This window comes from Cygnus olor, chromosome 1 (assembly GCF_009769625.2).
Source record: "Cygnus olor isolate bCygOlo1 chromosome 1, bCygOlo1.pri.v2, whole genome shotgun sequence".
In the NCBI taxonomy this organism is placed as follows: Eukaryota; Metazoa; Chordata; class Aves; order Anseriformes; family Anatidae; genus Cygnus; species Cygnus olor.
Genome location: NC_049169.1, coordinates 27,079,979 through 27,102,967, shown reverse-complemented (window position 1 = coordinate 27,102,967; position 22,989 = coordinate 27,079,979). Strand labels below are relative to the sequence as shown.

The following is a 22,989-nucleotide window of genomic DNA, read 5'->3' as shown; positions in this document are numbered from 1 at the left end:
GGGTTGAGAAAAGATCTGCTCGAATTGCTCAAAATCTGGAAAACTTACATTCAACTGACAGAAATAAAGCTTTCGATCCATGTGCCTCACCAGCCGAGACAGTTACAAGCTGTCTCAATCGAGACCTACAGGGACTAGCTCTAATAAAAAATGTACACACCTACAGCAGGATTGAGATGCGAGTCAGGCATTTAAATCCAAAACTGTAATCCCTGCCCAGATGCCACCCAGCCAGGAACATGTCTAAACCCAGAAGGCACCTCCCTTTCGTGTAACCTTCCCTCAGTACCTAGAGTTTTATTTTGGTCATGGCTAGAACTGCCTTTGTTTGAGCAACTTGGTAGCTCACTCTCATCTAAGAGAAGTACCCCAAAATAAGGGAAGAGAATGCCCTGATCCCCTGAAAATACACTGACGGCTCACCAGCAGAATGGGGCACTTCCCAAAATACGTTTTCCCAAGAGTCCAAATGCATTAGCACAGCTCAGGTAGGCAAAAATTGATCTCAGGTCTCTCACGTGTTGGATTACACTTCTAGCCCTCAGGCTGCTGTGCAGCGTGCTGTGGCAGCAGTGCCTCCATGTAAAAGGAAATCACTCACAGCTGGAGGCTACAAGAAGAAAGGAATGGGAAGGCAGGCAGCTCACCGTCTCTCCTGGGGAAACTACTTCTTTTACACAAGGAACAAATGGGTCAAATAACAAGAAAGCGATGTCCTATATACTGGACCTGTATACTGGTGGCACCTCAGTGGGAGTATTCCGATGCAGTGAGTTCTGATTTGAAGCACAGAAAGCCTCCAGAGAGCGGGGACAGAAGGATCACCATGAATCCTGTAGGACTATGGGTCTGTAAATCAGGGAAACAGCAAAACACCGGGCTGCACTTTAAACCCATCCCAATGCTTATCATCACGCAGCAGGGTAAGCAGAGCATTCACAGCTGATAAAAGCTCACTACCAATACTTCTGGCAGCTCAGGCTTTCATCCAGCAAAACGTCCAAAAATGCACATAAAAGGATGCACTTAAGCAGCTGAACAGAAGACACTAAAAACACAGCGATCTTCCTCTCCCAAGCCTCAGGTCTTTAAGCGCTCTGTGTGAGGAAGGCTGCTTGTTGGCAGCCTGTTATCTGACAGTCTAGCTGCTGCTGAAGCTGTACGTAAAGAATACAGCTTCTCAGGGCTGATTCTGATCTTGCTGACATTGCAATATATCAGGAGTATTGCTAATACCATAACTGGAATAATTACACAACTTTAAAAGGCAGGGAGAGGGAGGGAGCGGAGTGAGAGGCAGCGTTTGATACCAGACAAAGACACTCAGTGAGCAGTCATGCACATTCAGTTCAGCCTTGTGACTCATTTTCTGACACTATTTTTTTTTTTTGAGGAATTTTCTCCAATCCCTTTTTTTACGCTGTTTTTTTGGGAAGAAATGTTTCCTACCAGTACCAAGGCTTTTCTTCTCTCAGTGCTCACACCTTGCACGCTCTCTGCTCCATGTTTACAGTCAGTTCTCAGGGTGATCCTGAGGTCTGAAAGTTCAGTTAAAGCAAAACTTCGGAGCATAATTTTATTTATTTTTTAATTAGGTATGAAATGCCTAGGCTTGATGTGATGGAAAAAGAAGAAAGGCAGTGAGGTGGCCAGCTGAACAGCATATATTCCTGGTCAAGAGCTGACCGGGGCTGCCGAGGCACAGCAAAGCTCAACGAGAAGGCAAGTTGGGTGGCATCTGCAAGGCCAGCTTGGGTGCCCACAATCCCTGGCAATTTTAGGCCACCCCAGGATGATCCATTCACGGTAAGTAAGAGGGGATGTCTTCTGCTCTTTCAGAAGCCCCCTGCAAGCCTTTCCTGTGCCCTTTCCAGATGAGCTATACTGTTCCTCCGTGTGTAAGCACAGCTCCTTGCAGAGCCCCAGCACTCACCGCTGCCAAGTCTCTGGGTGTGAAGTTTGTGTGCATTTCTCATGCACCAGTGCTAGAGGCAACGGGCCACGGCTTTACCAGAATCCATCTTTGCAGATGTAACTTCCTCACTTACAGCTTGTTCGTACCCATGCAATTTTCTCTGCAGGATGTCTTCTTGGTGGTCAAGCTCAAGTGAGCACTTCCAGGGTTCATAAGGTGTGATAGCTCATTTCAGCTTGTAAGCAGCCTCTCTGGGATTCATCCCATGAGGTCTGTATGTTCCACCAGCTTCCCATATTCTTCTAGCTGCGGTGGTGTTGTGTGATTCAGAAATTTCTTTTAAAGGGCATTGAAGTTCTGCAGAAACCGTCCCAGGAGCAATTCAGTGTTTCAAGTTAACAAATGTATCTCCTATTCTTAGTCGTCCCTGAGATATGCAGTAAGACTGAACAATGGGTCAAAATCTGATGTATGTGCAGGACACTGACTGGGCATGAAACTTTCCTAGAAATGAAAACCAGAACAGTTTTTTGTTTGTTATAATGGTTGATTTTGTTTTGTTTTCAGATTTGAAAAAATCCAGAGACTACATCTTTCAATCCATACATTTGATTTTGTGCACGCATTGAAATGTTTGGACAGCCACAGATACTTTAATGATGGCCTAAGTGAATTACTGCATCGATAAAAAAGTTACTTTTAAAAATGACAACTAACTTGGAAAGCTGGAAAACATCGACCCGAAGTTCTAAAGTTTGTGAACAACAGAAACTCTCGAAGCTCACAATTTACTGATGCCCATACCAGTAATACACAGCCCTGTGGACTGCATTTTCAGCAGGTGCATTTATTAGCATTAAGTCGCCTACATCCATCTCGGCCACTAGTCCTTTTGATTCGTTTCTCGAACTGCCACAGCTAAATATACAGCCGTCAAGATCGTTCTACTTCTGTTGCTGCAATTCTGTGCTAAACGGCACAAGGTCGCTGCTTTTCTGTTAGCGTTATAAATCTTACACCACGGTCTGATTTCCTAATGGAAAACTCATGGTTGCAAACATCAAAAAAAAAAAAAAAAGCTAAATATAACTCCGAGTTTACAGCTGTACAGTGCCATTGCATCTGTAACCTGGGCTGTCTGGAACTCAATGATGAATCCCTGTAGCGTTTATGCCTGTGTATGCCCCTGGGCTTGCAAAGGGCCTGGAGAGCAGAGCGTGGCAAACGTGGGCGTCCCTCCAAGCCTCTTCAGAAGCAAAGTCCCGGTGGTTAATGTGCAGGGCAGACACGCAAGGGTCAGTCTCCTCCCAGGAAAAACACCGTGCCGTTCAAGTGCAGGACTGCTAAATATTTGCATAGCTCTGAAATGAACCAGTTGAGAAAATCACTTTTTCTTCAGCCCGAGGATGTTCAAGTTTCCGCAATTGTTCCTGGGGCGATCGGGACCGCGTGTAAACTGTGTGCGAACTGTGTGTAAGCGACTGTCAGAGGCGGAGGGGAGGGGGGATCGCCCCACGAAGCGACACCGCTCAGCTTTTCCACCTCCTCACCCCTTCCTCGCCCCCCCCCCCCCCACTGCCGCAGGGGTCCCGGGGCAGGGTCCCCGTCCCCGTGTCGCTGTCCCCGTCGCTGTCCCCGTCCCTCGGGGGGCCGAGGCAGGCAGGTTGCCGGTTCGGGGCCGCTTTCCCCTCCCACTCCGGGCCGGTGCCGGGCGGGTTGCGAGGCCCCTGCAGGCTCCGGTCCCCCCGCCCCGCGCGGAGGCCGGGAGCGGGCCCTGGCCGGCCGCCAGCCGCCTCCCTCCCTCCCGCTCGGCCGGGCGGGATCCTCCTGCCTCCGTTATAGCGCCCGGCCGCCCGCCGCACAGCCGCCAGCCACCCGCAGCGGGGCAGCATGTCCGGCACCAAGTACGTGGACTCGGAGGTACGGACCGGGGGACGAGCGGGATGGGCTGAGGTGGGATGGGGTGGGATGGGGTGGGGGTCCCGGGCACACCGGAGGGGCTGCGGGGCCGCCCGGCGGTGCGAGACGAGCGGCAGCGAGCGGCGGAGCCGCGCCTGGCACGGCGGGGGGCGCGCCCCCGGGGCCGCGGTTTTATAGCCGGGGCAGAGCCGCCCGCAGCCCGGCTCCCCTGGGAGCGGGGCCGCCCCCCCGCAGCCCGCCCCTCTCGGCCCTGCCCGGCCTCTCCCCCCCCCCCCTCTCCCGGCTCGGTTCTGCCTTCCTCCCGTCCCTCCTCTCCCTCGCGGCCGCTCTCCCCGCTCTCCCTCCGCAGGGCTTTCTGTACGCGGCGCCCGTCCGGGAGCAGGGCAACATCTACAAGCCCAACAACAAGATGATGGCAGACGAGCTGAGCGAGAAGGCGGTGCACGACGTGCACACCAAGGAGATCGACCTGGTCAACCGGGACCCCAAGCACCTCAACGACGACGTGGTCAAGGTGAGGGGGGGTAGGCGAGGGGGCGACGCCAGCCCGGGCCGCTCCCCTCCACCTGCTGCGCGAAGGGAGGGGGGTCGGGTCCCAATTCCTTTATTTTTTTCGGAAAAAAAAGAAAAAAAAAAAAAAGGGAGAGGGGAGGTGGGCAGCGGCTGGCACAGCCCCGCGGGTGCCTGCCCAGAGCAGGGATGGGGAAGGGGCTGAGCCCCCTCCCCGGTTCCAGCCGCCCTGCCTCAGCCTAGAGGGAGCAGAGCAGACGTCCCGGAGGGGGTTGCATTCGTTTCCTCCTTGCGTTTGCTTTTCCTTGGTGTTTTTCCCTCAAGAAACGGGGAAAGAGGCTAAGCAAAAACTGGCTGCGCCCCGGTCTAGGCTCTGGTTTATAATTCGGTTTGACTGTTTTGGCAAATGTGGACCGACGGGGATTTCTCCTCGAAGTCCCTTCAGTCAGAAAAATCCTGGGGATGACTTTCCTCTTAGCAGACGAGTTTTGTGCTATACATGTGAGAACTGAGGATGCTGTCGTCTGGGCTTGTCAGGAGCCAGGACAAACGGGAGCCTGCCAGGTGCAGCGGGTGACTAACCACCAGCTGGCTTGCTTGGGGTCCAGCACCGTAGTCCTGACCACCCCATCTGTTGGTCACGATGACCCATTACTGAAAAAGAGAAATGTCCTATTGTTTCCGAGGACAAAAAGACTGGAATCTAGTTTCGGGACGTATGTCAGAAAGATGATTTGTGTTGTACGTGCAGACAATGCAGTAAGGTTGTGAGTAACCTCAAATTCCTCTGCTTTCAGCAGAGTTTGAAGGTGCTGAATAGGGCTGCCCGTGTTGCAGATCAAGAGTAGGAATTATCCCCTAGGGCTGGCTATATCTTTAATTAAGGAGCCGCTGTCAGCTCCAAGACCTAGAAAGAAAAGGGATACATTTTTAATTAGTTTAGAAAAAAATCATCTGTGTACATAGCGGTACAAAACTTCCTTTAAGATGCCTGGTGTTAGGAAGGAGGGAGCGATTCCTTTTTCTGCCACCCCTGGGGGAGCAGCTGAGTAGGCAGGGAATGCAAGGCTGGAGAATGAGGCTGCATCATGGCTCATTGCGTACATCAACAGAAGAAGTCCCCGAAGCAACCAAACCTTCCGAGGATGAGTCACAGCCCCCAAACAAGTCGGAATCGAGTGTCCACAAACTTAACTAGGGAAAGAAAGCTCCTGCTGGGATGAGAGGCAGACCACTCATGGAAAAAACTCCTAACGGACAGAAAGGAAAATGAAGCCTACAAAGCCCATCCTGCCCTCCCTGCCTCCCACTGGGGCAATGATTAGGAAAGTTAGCTTGATTACATCCAATCGTCCGAAATGGAGTTGAAAAGTTAGAATTGTAGGAATGGAAAAAGTGAGATTTTTTTCTTCAGTTTGTCCTTCCAAAATAGTTGTGGACCAACAAATAAATTAATTGAAAACCAGCAGGCAGCCAGAATGCGGGTACCGCCTCTGTATCGGTGAGTTTCTGGTAGTGCACATAGTCACGTCGAGACACAGGAATGTATCAAAGTGAACTTGATGTTAACCGGACGGGATCCATTTTGCGTTATAAAAGCAGCAGCATTTGTAAAAAGTGTGGGCATCACAAAGTGACATTTTTCCACCTTGTCACAAGGATAAATAAGGATTTCTTTGATTTTTATAGGTATTTCATAAATAGGTCCAACCTGAAAATTATGGAGAGGAATTTTGCTACAGTTTACGTTTGTTCAGACACCGCTTTCAGGTTCAGCTTGCTAGAAGTAGCCATAAAGCTCAGATCCAGTTCCTAGTGGACAGACGCTGGGCTGAAGATACACAGATTCAGTTCCTGCCTTAGCAATCAGTCTGTGGCCCCTTCTGTCACCTATCCGCCTCTCTTCCTTCCATTGTAAATCATCCAGGTAGAGAGTAAAAAATGTACTTGGGTAACAGAAGGAGTCCCTAGTCTCGTTTGGGTGCTGAAAGACAGAAAAATGTTGTTCAGGGCTGTTCTGAGTCCAGAAGTGTGGCTTAGGCTTAGCTCTTTTGTTTAGAGACATTACATTTTTCTAGATTTGGAACCTCATCATTTCAGGCATTTCTTGCCACTTGACTATGAGACACAATAGCAACGAAACAGGGGACAAGTCAGTCAACCATGAAATAGAAATGATTAGACAGAGAATGAGGAATCTGCTCTGTAAGCAGCTCTCTAAAAGGCCTCAGTGTTGTCTGCGTTCAAATACTTGCCATAGCACATTTTAAAAATAACCCTTGCTTGTGAGAAGCAGGAGGCATTCCCTTGATGTGCAACAAACAGCATCTGCAGAGCTTCCTCTGCAGCAGATAAATGGGGCAGGCAGCAACAAGGGAGGGAACTAGGCAAGGGGGCGAGGTGTGATCCAGATGCTTTACACCAAAGCTATTGGTGACCGTGACTTTGCTTACTTTTTATCTTCAAATTAGAGACCAAGTAGAAGCCAAGTGCTGTGTGATGCTTCCAGAAAAGTGGGGCAAACAACTGGATTTCTGTTCAGGGAGGGGTGGAACTGGGGTCTTACTGACCCTGCGGTGTGAGAGCTGAGTTACGCGGCCAGCAGAGTTGGTGGCTCCGTGCAGGAGGAAGCACAATCTAGTAAAATCACCAGAATTTCCTTCCTGTTCTAATTCCTTCAGCAGGGAGCGGAAAGGAAGGAGTTTCTTCCTCATATGGCTGCCCTCATGTGTCACTTTGGGATGCTGAGAACATGCAGCAGTTGTTGAGGTACCAGCTTGTGGGGTTGTCTGGTCAAACAGAAAGCAAAATAAGAATCTAGTGAGGGAGAAACAGCTTCTGTGCACCTGGGAACTCTGTGGGAGTCACTTTGTTGATTAAAGAGCTGTTTTCCTCAGAATTGTATCTATTTTGTATGGCAGATTCTACTCTGATTTGTATCCCACCTGTTTTGTTTATGTGTGATGAAACACAAGCACCAGGAGAGAAAGCTGATTGTTGGCTTTTTTTTCTGTCATTTATCATTCCCTCCCCGCTGACCCAGGGTTCGCATGCAGGTGCCTGAAGTTCTCTTTCAGGACTTGTTCGGTCTTTGCTTTCCCTGTTTCCCAATGCACTATTTGTGTTCTCCAGATTGTGGCTAAATTACAGCCTTCCAACACTTTGGAGTTCAAAGTTTCTCAAAGTATCTTTGGTCAAGTATGCAGAGTTTACTGAATTTGGAAAAAGCAGAGGAGGGAGCTAGCTTTTCTGCATCTCTCTGAGAGTTTGGCTTGCGCTTCTCAGTACTTTCTTGCTCACTATGGGGACAGGCCAGGTAGCCAGCTGGCAAAATCTGCTCCTTCTGGACTAGTGAGGACCAAACATGCAGTCGCATCTGCAGCCAGATCACAATTCTTTCGTGCTGTGGTGTGGAGAAAGGCCTGTGCCTGGTGCACCACCCAGGACATAATTATTAATTTGTTTTAAACAAGCGGTGTCTATCTGCTGTTCGTTGTGTAAGCCTCCTTTTCTCTCTGGAAAAAAAAAAAAAAAACAGTACTTGGCTACAGATGTAACAATGCAGAGCTTTTGTACCAAGTTTTAAACAGTTATGTATTCGTGCCTTCCTCTTAAAGCTGATGCTGGTAAGGGCAATTCAGCTCACTGCAAAGAAGGATCTTGAATTTTTAGTCAGATGTTGACAAGCAGCATAACACCGTGATGTAGGCATTAGGAAGGACAGTGTTAGTCATTTTGAGTCATGCTTAATGCCATTTACAATTTCTTCCACTTTCCAATTGAAAAAAAAAAAAGTTTAAAAAAATTGCAATTTTATTTAATCCTTCACAATGATGGTTACTGACTGTTGTGCTAAGCACAGTGCAAGTGCGTGGAGAGGTGCCTAGGCAGAGCACCTCCCTTCTCCACAGCTATGACCTGCTGGAAGGAAGGCAGAGACTGTCCCCTGCTGTGCTCAGCTGGGAAGGTTAAGGCGCTGAGGTCTGCCACGCTGATGTGACAGCAGGTGTCAGCTCCTCGTCCTCGAGTGGTTGCACATCTGTGGAGGCAGATTCGTGTCACAGAGTTAGGTCTAACCACAGGATGAGATGGGTTTTTCTCCCAGAGTGTGTTTCTCCCCACTGATGATGCACGTAGCTCAGAGACACCTTTCTGTTACACAGCTGCATTTAATTGAGGTGATTCTTAAACTTGGTGCCATATCAATGTCCAGCTGTGGGGTTTAGATTTTAAAATGCAGCACTACTCCGGTGTTTGACTTTGACTATCTGCATGCTACAGTCCTGTTCCAAGTGTTTCTTTCAAGGCTAGTCTATGATTCAGAGACTAAAGCTCAAGTTGTTACAGAGGCTAGTTTGTAGGAGGACTGAGCGTGGCCCGAGAACTCTGAAAAACAGTTTTCTTGCACAGGAATTAGGAGTTTTCAGATTGCTAGGCACAGAATTTTTGAATGCCCATAAGGTTACGGGTAATAATTGAATTTGTTCTAATCAAATCTCAGATCTCAAAAGTGTTTAAGATCGTGGTATTATTAAAGCCTTATGCGCTGCCTTCTTGTTTAGCGTGATGAACATGACTCATAACTCCATAGGAAAATGTTCGTTTGATGACAATGGGGACAGAGCCAACTATTCAGCATGGATGTTCCTTTTGTTAGAGTTTGTTGGACACTACCTCATAGTCAGAGAAGACAAATATTTTTCCCTGCTGTTAAATTCAACCTAATTCAGAGTATATATTAGAAAATTTTAAGAACAATTTGAATTCATTTTAGAATTTTTAACCCAATATATGGAAAAAAAATACCACCGTCTGTTGCAGAAAGTATGGCTGTCTAATACTGAAACAAATCATTGAGATCTAAAACTCTTCTGTGGGAACAGGAAAATGTGTATAATAGAGTGGTCTGCCCGATGAGAATTGGATCTTTGGTATATTTTAAGCAACAGAGAGAAGAAAATACTGATGAACATGGATGAGCCATAAAACTTGTGATATCTGGAAAGCTGAAGAAAAATACAGCTCTAAAAAAAGTTTCTATTTCCCACTGTTCTCAAATACCCTTATAGTAAATAGACAGTGGGATGAAACCTGCATCAGCAGCTAATTTTTTGAGCTGTTTGATCCAGAACTACCACCTTTCTTTTCTTTTCTAGACAAATTACAATAATAAAAGCATCCAAGACTAAAGAGGATTTTTTAATTATTATTATTATTTTTTATGTTGAAGACAAAAGAAAAGTTATGGCTTTAAAATTTGTTTGATTTTTTTGTGGGGACAGGTTTGACTCTGTGAGTCCCTTTAATTTTTTTTCTAGGAGATTTCTTATGAAAATGACTTTTCATAGTTTCAAAACTAACTTCTAATTTTATGCAGTATTATTCTTGTTAGAAGTTATGTCATCGGGTTAGTATTCAAAAGGACAAACAGTCTCAGTATCACTGTGCCCACTCTAAAGAGTGCATTAGCTGATGAAGCTTGCAACCCTGCTTTGTTCACGATAGCCAAGGAGTTATGCTATAGATGTTACTGGAGCTGTACAAGGATAAGGCTTGTCTATAGTCTACTTATCTGGCCCACGTACTTCATTTTCAAATAAAAAGGAACTGATAAAGTCAGTTTCTCAGATAAGAAGTGAGAAGATACTATCGCAGTTAAAGGTGAAAGCATCGCATTCCCTGCCCAAACTCTCGCTGTGCCAAAGTACACTCGGAGTTTCAAAGAAGCCTAAGGGAATCTCATAGAAGGATTGCAATGCTTCCTCCGTGAGCTGCCAAATCCCTTCCAACAACCTCAAACAAATACAAAACACACTTAGTTTTCCCTCAAGATTATGTTAGTATCTCCTGTAGACCTCAGTCTCCTATTGTTTTATCAAGTCCATGTTCATGTAACTCTTTTCCGGTGCAATTTATAAGACTGCAACTGTAGACCAGCAACATCTTGATCTTTGTGAAATATTAAAGAAAGAGTTGCCTCATATTTAAGGGTCAGTAACTTAAGATCTTCCAGTAGAAGGACAGCCTTCTAACAGAAGAAATGCAGAGGCCAATCTTTTTTAAAGGAACAGAGCAGTAACTGGGCACTCACAGCAGTAAGCACACTCAGGTAGAAAAGAGGGAAATGGTGAGAACAAGTTACATGGATTTGCTAAAAAATAATTGCAGCAATTAACAGGAATATGTTTATGGATAGTATACCTAGGTAAGAGTCTCCTCTCATTATACTCCCGTACAAATGATACAACTGATAGAGATAAATAAAAAAAGAAACAGATTTCATGCATAAAGCCCCATGTGAAGTCGCCTTTCTCTCTCCATGTGATACTACAGAGTCCAACATTGCTATAGTTCCATTTGCCATTAGTGCCCAAATTTAGGAGGAATGAAGCTAGAGCAAGTTCTAAAAAAATTATATTCAAGGCTAGCAATCATGATATTAATGTTATTATATTAATAATATAAATAGATATTAATAGCAATATTAGCTTAATATCAGATCTGTAAAACTTCCAAATGGTATTGTATCAGAGGGCAATATAACGATCTAAAAAACTCATTAGAGGATACCTTTGCTTTTATTAATGTTTCTGAACTCTGGTTAATTCCAGACCTTACTGGAATTGAGTTTTAATATATTCCAAATTTCACCCCACTGTTCATGCTGAGGAATATGCATCTTTAAACATACAGACACAAATATATATGCATGCACATACACAAAGATAGCTCAGAGTTTTTAGCTAAAGTAGCTGCATCAAATGAGGAGGAACTGTTCCACATGAAACAAATAATAAACGAAGAAAGCTTCATAAGAGTTTCCCTTTGAGAAAATTGCAATAACCTCCCAGCAGCCCAGTTTCCAGGGAGGAAAACAGCCACTTCATTTTCTGACCACTCGCTCTGACAGCATCGACCCGTTTGCCAAGGAACTGGCTGATGCGATATCCCCACCTGCGCAGGAAGTTTAGCTGTGTTTCAGAGGCGTGCAGATGTCTCCTTGAAGTTGCTATTCTTTCCTTCTGCTGGGCTATACTGAGAAGCACAGACAAGTGCTTCAGGAAGAAATCTCTGGAGAATACCTGGTTGCTGCAGGGCTGACCCGTTGCCACCAGTAGCGTACTTCTTGTGAATACTTCCGCAGATTTAGATGAGCCTGCCCATCTGATAAAACAAAGCCCATCACCAGGGCTTTTCTGGTATGTAATGAGTAATTCAGCATCGTCAGAGGTTCTCCTCTTGGTAATTAGTAGCAAAGTTTGGCAATTTTCATTGACGTTCAGTTTGTGAAATGATGATCTTGACTCTTTTCTAAGTCATGACATAATTTTAAATTGCTCATAATCTGTCTAAATATTTGTTATTCGTGCAGCAGTGGTCACTCCTGACAGGAGAATGTTTTCTGCTCTAGCTAGAAGAGTGTAGTCCTTTAACTCTGTTTTCCAGCATTAATACCCTTGTTTGTTAAAGCACTATTTGCTTTTTTTGGTATACTCTATAGTATTCAAGAAAGATTCCCTGTCTCCGTGAAGAGATCTGCCAGCAGAACACTCTTTTCCTGCAATATGATGGAAAGTAGGCACAGGGAGAAAGAGAACGTAATGCAAATTCCTCGGTCAGTTTGAACAAATAACTGGGCTTGAATTCTCCCATGAGGGAACCTTGTCCTTCTCTGGGCGCAGCTGGATGCTCGTGTTTTGCATTCACCCATGCCATAGCCTAAGGCTTATACAGGTGCTCTGGTATAGAAGTCATGCCTTTATAACACACCTGACAGCCGTAAAATGTCTAGGTGTTGTTAAGCTGTATGTTTTCAGGCACAAAGTTATCAACTTCTCTACGTAGTGCTGATAAATGTTTGCTTGGTGGAGACTGCACAGTGTTCTTAAAAAAACAGGTGGACTTTCTTTTAGGGTCAAAACAGAAAAAGTCACTGTTCAAGTTCCTGTAATCCCATGCAACCTAGGTCTAGACAGACGTACTCAGGCAGAGCAAGAGCTGTGCTGGACAGCCAGGCATCCTCCTGTTCCTCTTTCATGTAGGCCTTGCAGCCATGAGGCACTACCGTGTCCCACACCCTACACCCCCAAAATAGTGAAGTCTCCTGGGGGGTGAGGGAAGGTGGAAGAGTAGCTCTACCCCTCCGAGTTCCGACACCTCCTGTGCTCTTTCCCTCGGGCTCAGTAGAAAAAACCTTATATGCTTTTTTGTCATTTTCTGAAAAAATGTGGCAGTGGTCAGGAAGACGAGCACTAGCAGATGTGGAAACATGCTATTTCAAAGAGACAAGGAAACATTTAAATGTTATTTTCTTCAGTTGAATGTTTTCTTTAAGGGACGTTGAGTGCTTTGGGAAATTTTGTAAGTTGCATTTGTCACAACAGAAAAAAATGATTGTGTCTGCCTTTTGTTACATGTCTGTTCCAGTCTTAAAGAGACACAATATAATCTGAGGAAACATTACTTATGGGCTTAGTATCAGGGAAAATACTCTTTTAAAATAGCACAGGGTAAGTCATAAAGACAGTCGGTGTCTATATTCTGTGTTAAAAATGTAAGGAAAAGCAGCTAGTAACTCCATCTTGCATAAATATGTATTCGTACATGTTAGTTATTCATCATAGACCCGACTTTCAGTCTGGCTTGACTACAGCCCTTGTCTGGCAGAACACTTAAGCATATTGACATCAGTGAGACCGTTCCCATTGTTCAGGTTGTGTGCGTATTTAAGTGGTTTGCCTGATTGCAGGTATGAGTGATCAGTCAGAAGACAGCCAGTAAGGACCTGAGCGTCTTTTCACTGACTCCAAAAAATATTGATGGCACTCAGAAATGTAGGCATGCTGAGCTCTTGGTTGGGTTCCCCCTCACTGGAGCAGTGGTGGTGTCTCTGCTCACCTTACGTTGTGAGCACAGCAGCAGCACACATACTGCACGTGAAGATCTGAGTAATTACAGTTGCAGAAATGTGGGTTAGGCCAAAGCCTTCGTAAAATGCCAGTGGCCTCAATATTTTTTTCTGATAAACCCATCACAGTAAATTTTCTGTGGAATAGATACCTCAAAGGACAAATTTTGAGGAGAAGAATAACTGTTAGGTAGGCAGTTTGAGGTTGGAATTTAACTTGCCTTTCCAGCCTGTCAAATTTTGTTTCATAGGGACTAAAGTGGCAAGGTCAACTATTTTCATATATAAAGCACATATACTTGAGTCAGCTGTTTCATTTGTTTCATGTTTTTGGGGGTATTTTTTGTTTGTTTCTTTGTTGTTTTGTTTGTTTGTTCATTTGTTTTTTAAAGCAATAACTTCACACTGTTAAGCTTTTTTAATTAATAGGGTTTTTCTTTAAACAGCCTTTGAGAAAGAAGGCAAATTCTCCATACCATTTCCCTTTGTTGTAAGTAAATCTCTTTTAGAATCAAAGCAGGTCCCTTAATTTCCTGATAAAAGTTTAATAAACACATGCAGAGCAAAAGAAGCTGCAATAATTCTCATAGCAGAATCAGACAAAAGCTTCAAGCAATGTAAAAACTGGCTTCACCAAGCTGAATAGTAGGAAACAAAGAATAGCTGAAGTCAGGAAGTGCATTGTAGGCATGGAACAGAAGTTGATAGTGTTTAATAGCTTTGGCTGAAACAGAAGGCTGCAGTGAGTTATTAGCATCCTTTAGAGGGTCAAAACAAATTTCCTTTACTTCTCTCCTTGTCACAAGTGAACGTGCCTGTATTTTCATTAGCTTGGCAAATAACTCACAGTTGTTTCACAGCACACCCTGATAGCTCTAGAGGAACAAACTGCGTGCTGTAATCTTCACAACAGGACCTATGCCTAACCTTTACATGGATAAAGCAGAGTCCTTCATAGATTTACATATATTCGATGCTTTGGCAAAAGTGGAGTCGAGAAAAGTACCCTAAATAGAGGTATCTTATCCTTGTGAGCCAGTTAGGTCCGTTTCCAGAAATTAGTGAAGAGCTGCAGAGTGTCCTTCTTCCCTAGGATCGTATTTCTGGCCACTTCTGTTTTTTCTGTCACTCCTATTTTTAATTTACTTAGTTCATTTGGACTCCCGTTATCAGGCTGATGACACTCACCATTACTGAGTGCTGTTGAACTAAAAACCAGAGGGGAATGATAGAAGAGACTGAGGAGTGAGTAACTGAAAGAAATATAGCCCACAGCAAGGCAAAGTGCATCCAGTCACCTATTCTCTCTGCTGCTTGCTGAGAACGGATCCCTTTGAGTTAAAAACAGGATCTTTCATGGGAGTGGTTCAGCGCAGGAAGAATCTGGGTGATATCTCAGTTCCTGCAGTGTGAGGACTTATCTGCACTGCCTGAACGATGAAATAAATAGCACATTTCCCAGCCAGTGGGATTCGTACGTGATCTGGTAGCAGCTGAGACGTGGAAGAGCGCAGCTTACTTCAGCTCATTGGATATCTTGATTTAGACTTTATGCTGCTCTGGGTAAGCCTGGTTTTGTCAGCATCGCAGATGTTAGCATTCCAGCTGTGGCTGGACTCTCTTGACATGTATGTTATTTCATAACATTATTGTGGCTTTTAGATGGACAACAGGTTCATTTTAACCCGTTCATCTGAGAGTTTTTACAGTTGACAGGCAGTTTTTCTGTCTTTTCATTCTCAAATTCAGTTTGATATCTTCCATATGCAACGTGGAGCAATGGAGAACGTGGGACTTGAGGAATAATGAAATGGGAAAGACAACAGTTATGGTTCCTATAGCACCATCTATCTGGGCTCTGTGCGTTGGTAGAAACATTCATAGTGCTGTTAAAATTACTCCAAGGAAGTACTCCACCAGCTCTTGGTGATTGCTGGTGGCATAAATACACTCCTATTACAATCTCAGACAGATTGATGCCCGAGTACTTTTAGGACAACCGTGTATGACTTGAGCTGGGAAACCCTGGCCAAGGATATATCGTGAATGTTCTGACATTAGCATCATCTCCTGGAATGAGGACAATGCTGCCCATCTGGAAACGTTATATGGTCTGATTCTTCTGTCAGCTCCCCAGGATTAACTCCGAGGACATCTTGGGTCACGCAACGGGCTAAAACCATCAGTTTCTGAGAATTGGGATTACAGAAAATTTGCTATTTGATTTGAAAATCAATGAGTTTACCAGCTTACATTTTTCAGTAAAGCATTCATTATAAGTAATTATTTTTAAAGGAACCAAATTACAAGCCAGTCTTAATATTTATTTGCAAAGTTCGAGGAGCTTCACATTAACTTATGGTTTCTTTTTGCATGCCAAAAACATGTTTTGCTGATAAAAATAGGTCCCACTTAGCTAAAGATATAACCATGAAAAGGAGCTCAATGTAAAGCTGCTTTCCTGGTGAGATTTAGTATTTCCCATATCAGTTAGTTGAAAACACAAAAGATAGACTCCGCTATAACTGAGCGGAATATAAAGACTTTGGGCATGACCCTGAATAGCCCTTGATGCACTGAACTGCTGTATGATAGCTATGTGCACAAGCTGTCTCTGCCAACGATCACAGCATCAACTGATGGGAAGAACACGATAAATTGCCATAAGTTTTAGAATAAGAAAACTATGTAAAACATATGAGAAAAAAAATGTAGTCTTCTCGTAGAATCATTTTTGAGAAGCTACTTTCTATCGCTGCAATCTTTTTTTTTTGGTCAACATCTGCATATTTTTATTATCTGATTTCAAGGCTAATGTTGATAATAAGCCAAGGGCACCCATTTGCTTTGAAAATGAACTACCATGCAATAAGGGTTACAATGAAAAGCTTGCTTTTGAATTGCTGCAAAAATAGATACTGTAATCATGCTTCCCAGTGTATTCCAAAAAGAAAACAAAATTGGGCATACATTTTTCCAACAAGTGAATATACATTTTTCCAATGGTTGAATAAGATTGATTTTGGTGAATGATACACAGCTCTTGAAAACATCTTAGTTTTATTTTATTTTTTGAGATTAGATAAAAGACAATTAGATACCATCATCAGGAGATATTATTGACTTCTCCATGTATATATCTACAACTTTTTCTTCTTTCTGTTGTGATGCAGTCCTAAAAATGCAGTGATTGATACCAGGGCATCTGATTGTTTCATCTGGAATATGAGATCACAATACATCCTTGCTCTGTCTTTCTAGACTGCAGATAACTTCTAATGACCAATTCATATAATTATTTTATGGCTAATGTACTTCATAAAGCTAATTTTGTGTCATTTATTTACTCCGCAAATGTGAACCTTTATATCTAATAAGACCACAGTGAAAATATAGAACACACTGTTGCCCGTGAAGCCCTTACCAGAATTATTTCTGATAACTATAACTATACAGAGTTATTATAACTATATAGAGTTATTTCTACTAGAGCTTTGGTATTGGTCCCACTGAAATTACAGAGCCCAAATAAGTTCTGATTTCCTGTCTTAACTCAGCAACAAATGTAGTGTCCTGTATATGCTGGTTTTATACACCATTTTCCAGGAAACTGTTTTCCAAGATTAGTACTAAAAATTCACACGACCTACAGAAGTGTAGGCTATTTAATACATATAGAAATACTGCAGAAGAGAACTGTGACTAAGACTCTCTTTTCATTTTCTCTTTTTGTGGTTATTATTTAAAATTATGCTGTTCAGTTTCAGAAATTCCAGATAGACTTTTGGCTCTGCATGCCTTTACGAGAAGTGCATGGAGCTGTGCTGTGTTCGTTAGGTACTCAGCCGATGCTGATCCTGCCATTGATTTTTGTGGAGACAGAATTTCAACCCAAATGCTAGCTTAAGGTATGATAGTGATGATCAGGATGATGATGAAATCCCATCGAGAAGAATCACAGATCACTTTCAAATCACTAAAGCCTCATTCAGAGCAGCAGGTAAAGAATAGAGGGTTTGTAGTTTGTTTATCCAATATCTGGAGAGATGCATTGACCTGAGCAAGAAAAATGACATTTAGGCCCAGTAACACATTAAATTAAGCCAGCTTGATATTAGGCATTCAGGATGTCTGATATCACATCTGATTCAGAAACTTTCTTACAAGTAAAGCCCTTCAAGCAAATTGCCCCTAGACTGTATACTTTTGCTTTGGAATTATCTTTTCTTGATAAAACTGGGAAGACCAGTGATTTTATAGTACTTTTCCTTTGTCGTGAGTTGGTAACTTTTGTATGGAGCTGACTGAAGATTCAGTGGGAGAGAGGGAGAAGTTTTTTTCCATTTTTAAATGAAAAGAAGTGATTTTGAGCCTTTTCCTACAGTATAAGCAATATTTACACAGCATATTTATATTCACCTCCTTCCAGCCTGCTAAGGTATGCCTGAGTTTCTGAGTCCTCTGGCCCATATCATACTTAGCCTGCTCCTGTAAATCATCACTTATGGCAGCAGCATCACTGGACTTTGGGATCCAGTCCTAGGAATGTATTTTTTTTCCACCTAATTTAAACAATCATTTAGTTTCTTGCAGAGGCATACTGTTGTGATGTTCTCCTTCCTTTTGAATGCAGTACCTATACAATTTGTTGTGCTGACTAAATTAAATATCCTGTATTGTGGGTTATATCAAACACGTGTTTGTGTGACATGGAGCTGAACTATCACCACAATTCTGTTAATTTTCTAATAGAAATGTTATGACAATTAAGCTTCCTGAAAAAGCTCAGTATTTCAACATAGAGCAGTAAAATATGCATGCTGGAATGTACTGCTTCCTTAGGTGACTTTTTGAATGATTTATGAATAATAGTCAAAACTATGAAAATTGTGGAAGAGTGTGTTCCTTCTAAACATTAGTATGTTAGCCTATGTCTTTCACGAACAGAGGGTTATCACATAAACAAGGTAGGTTAGAACAAAGTGGCTCTAATGTGAAGAGCATCTTTATGTTTAACAAGATTGAAGAGCTCCCTTACCCTTTCAGAATAAAAAAGAGATCCATCTGATGCTGATCTAAATCCAGCATTTGATTTTTCAGGCTATTAAGAACTATCCATACCTGTTTCAAAAATATATATTTAAATAACTGTCCTTAACATTTATTAACTGTCAAAATTTAGCAATGCTATACAAGGTAAGATAGAAAAATCAAACAAGTAAAACAGATTTTATTGACACATTCTTAAGGTGCATAAAATGTTAAAGTAGTGAGTACATCTATTCCACTTGTAAAAATGTGAAATGCTTAAGTTAGGCAATGAAAGCATGATGATTCTCTTCAACTGGTTCATCTCTTAAGTAGACTTTAAGGGCACTCTATACCCTAAGGCTGTAGAAGGGGAGGAAAATATACTCAGATTTGTGGACAGTTCTCCATCTAAAAGTTAGACATCTAGTTCTGAGCTAGTCATTGAGGCTTCCTGATAATCACTGGGTGTTAAAAAAAAAAAAAAAAAAAAAAGTCAAGGCTTATTCATATCATTATCATAGATGATAAGTTAAAATGGGTTGAATCATGTTGGGATGTAGGGATTACATGTTTCAGAGTTTTGTGCAGGGGACCATTGCTTTCCAGGTGAGGGGTTTCTGGAATCCACACTTAATGGGGACACTTGACTGACCTGCTTTTGTGTTCTTTGATGCAGATTGATTTTGAAGATGTGATTGCTGAGCCAGAGGGAACACACAGCTTTGATGGGATTTGGAAGGCCAGTTTTACCACCTTCACTGTAACGAAATACTGGTTTTATCGTTTACTGTCAGCAATCTTTGGCATTCCTATGGCTCTCATCTGGGGCATCTACTTTGCCATCTTGTCATTCCTGCACATCTGGGCAGTGGTGCCGTGCATAAGGAGCTACCTGATTGAGATCCAGTGCATTAGCCGTGTCTATTCCATCTGCATCCACACGTTCTGCGACCCACTGTTTGAGGCTATAGGCAAAGTGTTCAGCAGCATCCGAGCCACAGTACGGAAAGAGATTTGAGGGACATTTCAAGAAAAGCCATCAGCCTAGAGAGCGGGTGGGGGTTTTGTGTTGGGGTGTTTTGGTGCCAGTTTCGTTTCCCAAAGCAACATAACAGCAACTGGTGGATTTACTGGCCCAAAACAAAGAATCACTTGCTCAGTTTCTTTTTCTACTGTGTATTCCTACTGGACTACTTGCTTTTTTATTATTATTATTATTTTTCCCTCTCTTTTCAGCCTGCATTTCAAACTAACCGTCAATGGCTATTTTTCCATGCCAGCTGCATATCATTTTGCTGGCTGTTCAGTTCAGAGACAGAAGTGTTATGTTGGGTGCCTTTTTATCTCGCTGTTCATTCCTTGTAAGATAAATCCATAGAGATACCAAAGAATGACAAAAATGTTTTCCAACACTGTAATGCCATTCATTTTATTGTGGCCAAAGAGTGCAGAGCAACTGCAGCAGAATGAACGTGACAAGCTGGCAGGTTTTAGCAGAATGTTCTTTTCCAATTGTATCGTCAGTTGACTACAGTGATTTGCAGTCGTGGTCAGGTATGGTGTGCTATGAATACATTGGTTAAGTAAACAAATTACTTAATTAATACATGACCTGAAAAGCTAACGCTTCATCAGGCTGGAAACATAGACATGTGAAAGCTTTTCACGTCCATAAAAAAGCTTTTGTCTGTGCCTTTCGCTCTCTCTCGGAAGTTTGCAGCCAGTTGTTTCTCAACCTTCTGTGGAATTGTAGAAGCAAACTGCAGTTGAAAACTAAAACTGGTCATTATAGACATGTTTTCCTAACTGTGACTTATGACACATCTCTTAGCTAGCATTTAGGTGCTTATCTCATTGGCTTCATTTTTTTTTCCAGAGTATTCATATAACTACATATTGTAAGTATGCCAGAGATAACCCCGAGTTACGAGAAAAATGAAGGTGTGCCAAACACAAGCCACAAAATGCCAAGGAGGAGCTGCCTCTGAGAGAAACTTTCCTATCAGCTTTAAAAACTTTCCTATCAGCAGAAGTCAGCATGCCACTAGCACACAGATTATTTTCAGGAGAACTGACGCTTTGCTGAGTCTAAACTAATCCATCACGAGAGATGGGTTAGAGCTTCAAATCATGGGTTTGTTCGTTTGTTTTTAGACGGGCTGCAACATCAGGAAGTCTGAAATGGAGGGTGTTGTGTGAAGCTAGCCTATGTTGCAAGGTGCAAGGCCTACAAAATAGAGCCCTTGCAACATATTCTGATGCTGTGACCTACAGGATCCTCCAGGAGCTCCTGCAGGAGCTTTTTGCCCTCATGATAGTACTGTGTTGAGAGATACTGCCTGTATCCTCATGTGGTTTGTGTGAAGCTTTTGTAAAAACAGTTGTGAGGCTGATCAGCTTTATTGTATCCCAACCTGGGGTCTGAGCCTGCTCCAGTTGGCACCTACAGCAAACCAGTTCTTGACCTCCAAGAGTGCAGGACTTGGCCCATGGGACTGAGCACGGAGCTGTCTGGTACACCTGCAGCTTTTTTATTTAGCGCTGATATTTCACTTACTGCTTTACCTAACATGGGAGTGCCTTCGGTTCTTTTTCTACCAAAGCATTGAAAACGTTAGGAAATGCTGCATTTTTTAAAGGGGGTGGGAGGGAGAGAAGAGGGGAGAGGGTGCACAAAAAGTTACAAAGCTATTAACTACTATTGTTTGCATTTAAAACAGACACTGGTATGGATATAGTTTTATGTTTTTCTATGTACATAGTGGAGAGTGTACTATTATAGATTTTTTCAGAATTAAAAACAAGCAAGATTATAAACAAGAAATATTTTATCTTTTTATGAGGAAAATCACTCTGAAGAAAACCTTGATTTATCGTATAAACTGTATATCCTGAAAGATGTCTGTTCACTTAGATTTATTAGTCCCTAATCCAAATACGTTGCTGATCTGATACATTTACATTGTTGTTATGTGCTTACAGATATAACTGACACTTTTTTAATTCTGCATGTACATTAAAGACTACAATAAAACAATGTTTAATGGTAGCTACTGTCTGACTTCTTTTTCCTTAAAAGTCATGTGAACAAATCTCATGTTTTGAGGAAGAAAAAGAATAATATTGATAAAGAAACAGAAAGCAGTGCCATTTGTTTCTCAAGAAAGAACATGCAAAACATTTGTTGTTTGTGTTCCAGGATCTAAATCAGGAAGGTTCCCCCCAACAGAAAATTCCATTTCTCTCCCAAAGAAATATTTTCTGTTGCTAAGTAGGCAGTGCATACAGCATTGAATAGGGACCCCAAGCTTGCTTAAATGCTTAAAGATGACAAATTCCTTTGCTTGTTGTTCCTCAGTTTCCTCGCATTTCAGATTAGAATAATGAAATTTACCTGCAGAGAATTTTAAGATCCAATAAACAAAACAATATCATCATACAAGTTGCTTACCCTTCGTTTTACTTTGGCCATCCAAAATTCAGTCCTAGATTATCCGGATAGCTTTTCAGAATTGTTTAAAGCCTTCTTTTTGAGCCCAGTGGAAACAGGATAGTTCCTAATAAAAGCTCCTTAGCCTAAGCATTTAGTGTATGGAAATAGGGGAATGACAGCTTATGTTGAGCTGTGTATAGACCTAGCTTGTGACAGGACACTTCCTTTCTAAGTGGTTATTGCACAATACCTGTCACACCATTACCTAGTACACGGAAGTCCAACAAAACAGGCTATTACATTTTGGCCTGCAAATCTAGTAACCAGCTTTTAATAGTCAAATGGAAAATAACAGCCTAAAGTACTCTGTCATGTGTTTTCCAGTAGCAGGATGGTGTATTTAATGGTACTGATTAGTCCAACGGCAGCAAATAGTACATTAAAGTGGACTATGAATTGTGAAAAAATGTAAAAGGTATTAAATTTTTAAACAGGAAGTTGTAAGGTGAAAGTAAAGCAAGCAAACATTCCAGTATTCAAAAACACTCTTTTTCTGAAGAGCCCAGTAGATTCAGCACAGACGCATCCACTCACCATAACCATTTGCCATATCGCCTCTCCAGGACTGTTCTGAGAGATGTGCAGGCTCACCTTGCGACTGTGCTGTCCCTGCGCTCTGCAAGACAGCAGTCACAGGGGTGTGCTGGGGGGGAATCTCCTACCCGTGGTCCTGCCAGGCTCTCAGTGCAATAATAACCGTGATCTGTCTACTCCACAGTCACGATACAGCCCCTGGCAAGGTCCAGGTTTGTCTGTTACAGGATCAGACATTGACTGCTAGGCAATGTCATTGGACAATCATGTCTATAAATGTTATGGAGACAGTCTTACACTGCTAGATATGAAAGTCAGTGTCATAATATTATTGCTCATGACCTGGGTGTTCAGGTGGGCTCAGCGGCACTTTTACCTCATAGCAGAAAACCTTGGCTGTCGCCGGTCTCTTTTCTCAACCTCCATGTCATTACTTCTTAAATTGTGCCATTTAGCTTGAACTGCTTCCCTTTGAATACCCTGAGACGATATTTGGAGAAGCAGGGCAGTCTAGTTAAAGCCAGATGGAACACCCTAGTTTTGAGAAATGAGGGAGCGTAAACTGTTCAGTTGTGTGATTGATCCTTCTGAATTTGCTTGTTTAAGAACAGTGGGTTAAATGTAGAATACTTTTTGAAATACATTTATTGAAATAAATTTGCAAGATGATATAACGAC

General features: G+C 42.7%; 1 protein-coding gene and 1 long non-coding RNA gene across 2 annotated transcripts; both read left to right on the top strand.

Annotated features, from left to right (window-relative positions):
- Positions 1-467: 467 nt before the first annotated feature.
- On the top strand, positions 468-2,976 carry LOC121066628. Its single transcript, XR_005817880.1, has 2 exons — positions 468-1,806; positions 2,483-2,976. It is a non-coding gene; the product is annotated as an uncharacterized LOC121066628 (long non-coding RNA).
- A 657-nt stretch (positions 2,977-3,633) lies between these two features.
- On the top strand, positions 3,634-21,333 carry CAV1 (caveolin 1). The gene is made up of 3 exons (XM_040550323.1): positions 3,634-3,835; positions 4,185-4,349; positions 18,961-21,333. The coding sequence occupies exons 1-3, from the start codon at positions 3,806-3,808 to the stop codon at positions 19,300-19,302; spliced, it is 537 nt and encodes a 178-aa protein (XP_040406257.1). The 5' UTR covers positions 3,634-3,805; the 3' UTR covers positions 19,303-21,333.
- The last annotated feature ends 1,656 nt before the right edge of the window (positions 21,334-22,989 follow it).

What these genes read in the sequence shown, in the direction of transcription:
- CAV1 (XM_040550323.1), top strand. Translation starts at nt 3,806, where the DNA reads ATGTCCGGCACCAAGTACGTGGACTCGGAG. An exon ending in CCAAGTACGTGGACTCGGAG is followed by an intron (nt 3,836 to 4,184) that starts GTACGGACCGGG and finishes CTCCCTCCGCAG; the next exon opens with GGCTTTCTGTACGCGGCGCC. An exon ending in TCAACGACGACGTGGTCAAG is followed by an intron (nt 4,350 to 18,960) that starts GTGAGGGGGGGT and finishes TCTTTGATGCAG; the next exon opens with ATTGATTTTGAAGATGTGAT.